The 1,764-nt window shown below is 36.1% G+C and overlaps 1 protein-coding gene across 1 annotated transcript; it reads right to left on the bottom strand.

The window, feature by feature from the left end:
- Window positions 1-1,448: 1,448 nt before the first annotated feature.
- On the bottom strand, window positions 1,449-1,526 carry LOC131383265 (uncharacterized). Its single transcript, XM_058437643.1, has one exon. It carries the CDS (start codon window positions 1,524-1,526, stop codon window positions 1,449-1,451), a length of 78 nt encoding a protein of 25 aa, XP_058293626.1.
- Between the last annotated feature and the right edge of the window lie 238 nt (window positions 1,527-1,764).

The raw sequence follows: 1,764 nt of genomic DNA, 5'->3' as shown, positions 1-1,764 counted from the left end.
CTCTAATACTTTGTTTCCTTTTCTCATTAAAATTAATAATTACATTTGTTAACACTTATTAACTAGTAAGAACAAAATCAAGAACATGGTGTCCAGTATACTGCAGAACCTCAATTAAAATTTGATGGAAAAAGTACATATCTTCACTATTTGTCCAAATATTTATATTTATTTAATCTAGAAGCAGCTTAATTAATCTCTCAATTTATCCTAATAACACACTTTTATGAGCACTGCACTAAATACCAAAATCACAGCCTTATGGGCATTGAAACCTTTAGATAATGAACATACTTTGGTAGGTGACAAATCATCAAGTCTTAATTGTTCCCTGGGGCCATACCTTTGGGCTCCTACAATAACGAAGACTTAAGTTAAAGTGAATTTCATAAAATTCAAGATGGAATTCTGTCTGCATAAATATGTTAGAGAAATAATTCTAAGTGTGCTCTGAAGAATTATGCTTTATAAGTGTAATCAGAAACGATGGAGTATTCCATGAATACATACTAGAGAATAGCTGGGTAACATGAATTCTCTTTCAAAAGGACTTTAAATTGCCAACGTATCAGACACTCATGGATCCAGAAGATTAAACATTCCACAGAAATTCTGAAAGGTACGATAAAGTCTAGGTTTTAATAGACTTAATTTTATTTTTTCCTTTTTTTAAATTTTTTTTATTTTTTTTTTTTAGTGCACAGCTCTCATTTGCCAAATATTGTGTTAGGCTACAGGTTTGCAACGGCAGAGAAGACAGTTATGATTCCTACCTAGTACTTACCATTACAAGTTTATACTTAAAGTAAATGGTATGTGTTTTACACTCCCACGACAAATCAGTACCAGTTATGATTAATGGTTCTAACCTAGTTGTGGTAAACATGTGATAAATATACCAAGTATGGTTAATGGTTCTAACCTAGTTGTGGTAAATATTAAATATCTGTGCCCCGTAATACTAAGTCTTACTTTCTATGTAAAAAGTCTTGTATCTTTAAATATTTGGATTTCAAAAACAATAAGCATGTAATTCTTTATAGCATAAAATGCTCAATCGTTTGTGCTAATGTGAAAGGCCTATACTTTCCAATGTTCTCGTAATTTCAAAGAGTCTGTTTGTGTTACTGCAGAGGCAAATTTCCACCCAGTAGAGGATGCTGGAGTTTACGTACCCGAAGAACAAAAGTGTTTTCAATAGAAGATAAAACATTTTCAACAAATGAAGAAATTAAAAAGTGCAGGAATTAGCCAACAAAAGAGAAAAAGCAAATCGTTTACTAGATCAAAATAAAACTCATCATAAGTTTTCAAGTTTAAATGTTTACCGGATTAGTTTCCACTTTTTTTGGTCTTGATACTTAGCAGGGAATGGTCTCCAGAGCGAAACCAGAGACGCATCAAATCCTGGCACTTTCCGTTTGTTCAACCCCGGAGATGCCTTCAAATCAGTTTTTCAACAAGTGGTGGTGGGGAAACAGTTTCTGGGCTTGCACCCGATTTTCCCTGCGGTGCCAGGAAGTCATGCCTTTACTGTAAAACACGAAAAACAAATGGAAGGAAAAAATGGGGGACGGAAGGAGGGTGACTGAAGAGATGAACAAGAACGTCAACAACTGCCACCACGCAGGTGTTTCTATCACTTTATAGGTAACTCCACACTACAAACCCGATCCCAACGTTTACCCTAACACTTCCCCCTCCCAGGTCCTCCTCGGGGGTCCGCCCGCTTGGCACCTCCTCCAGCTCCCCAGGCCCCAGGGT

This window comes from Hylobates moloch, unplaced genomic scaffold (genome assembly GCF_009828535.3).
Source record: "Hylobates moloch isolate HMO894 unplaced genomic scaffold, HMol_V3 SCAFFOLD_4, whole genome shotgun sequence".
Classification (NCBI taxonomy): Eukaryota; Metazoa; Chordata; class Mammalia; order Primates; family Hylobatidae; genus Hylobates; species Hylobates moloch.
The sequence above is the reverse complement of the archived record's forward strand: the minus strand, read 5'-3'. Positions and strand labels throughout refer to the sequence as shown.

Bases quoted from the DNA above. Each gene is read 5' to 3' on its own strand.
- LOC131383265 (XM_058437643.1), bottom strand. From the start codon at position 1,526: ATGACTTCCTGGCACCGCAGGGAAAATCGGGTGCAAGCCCAGAAACTG.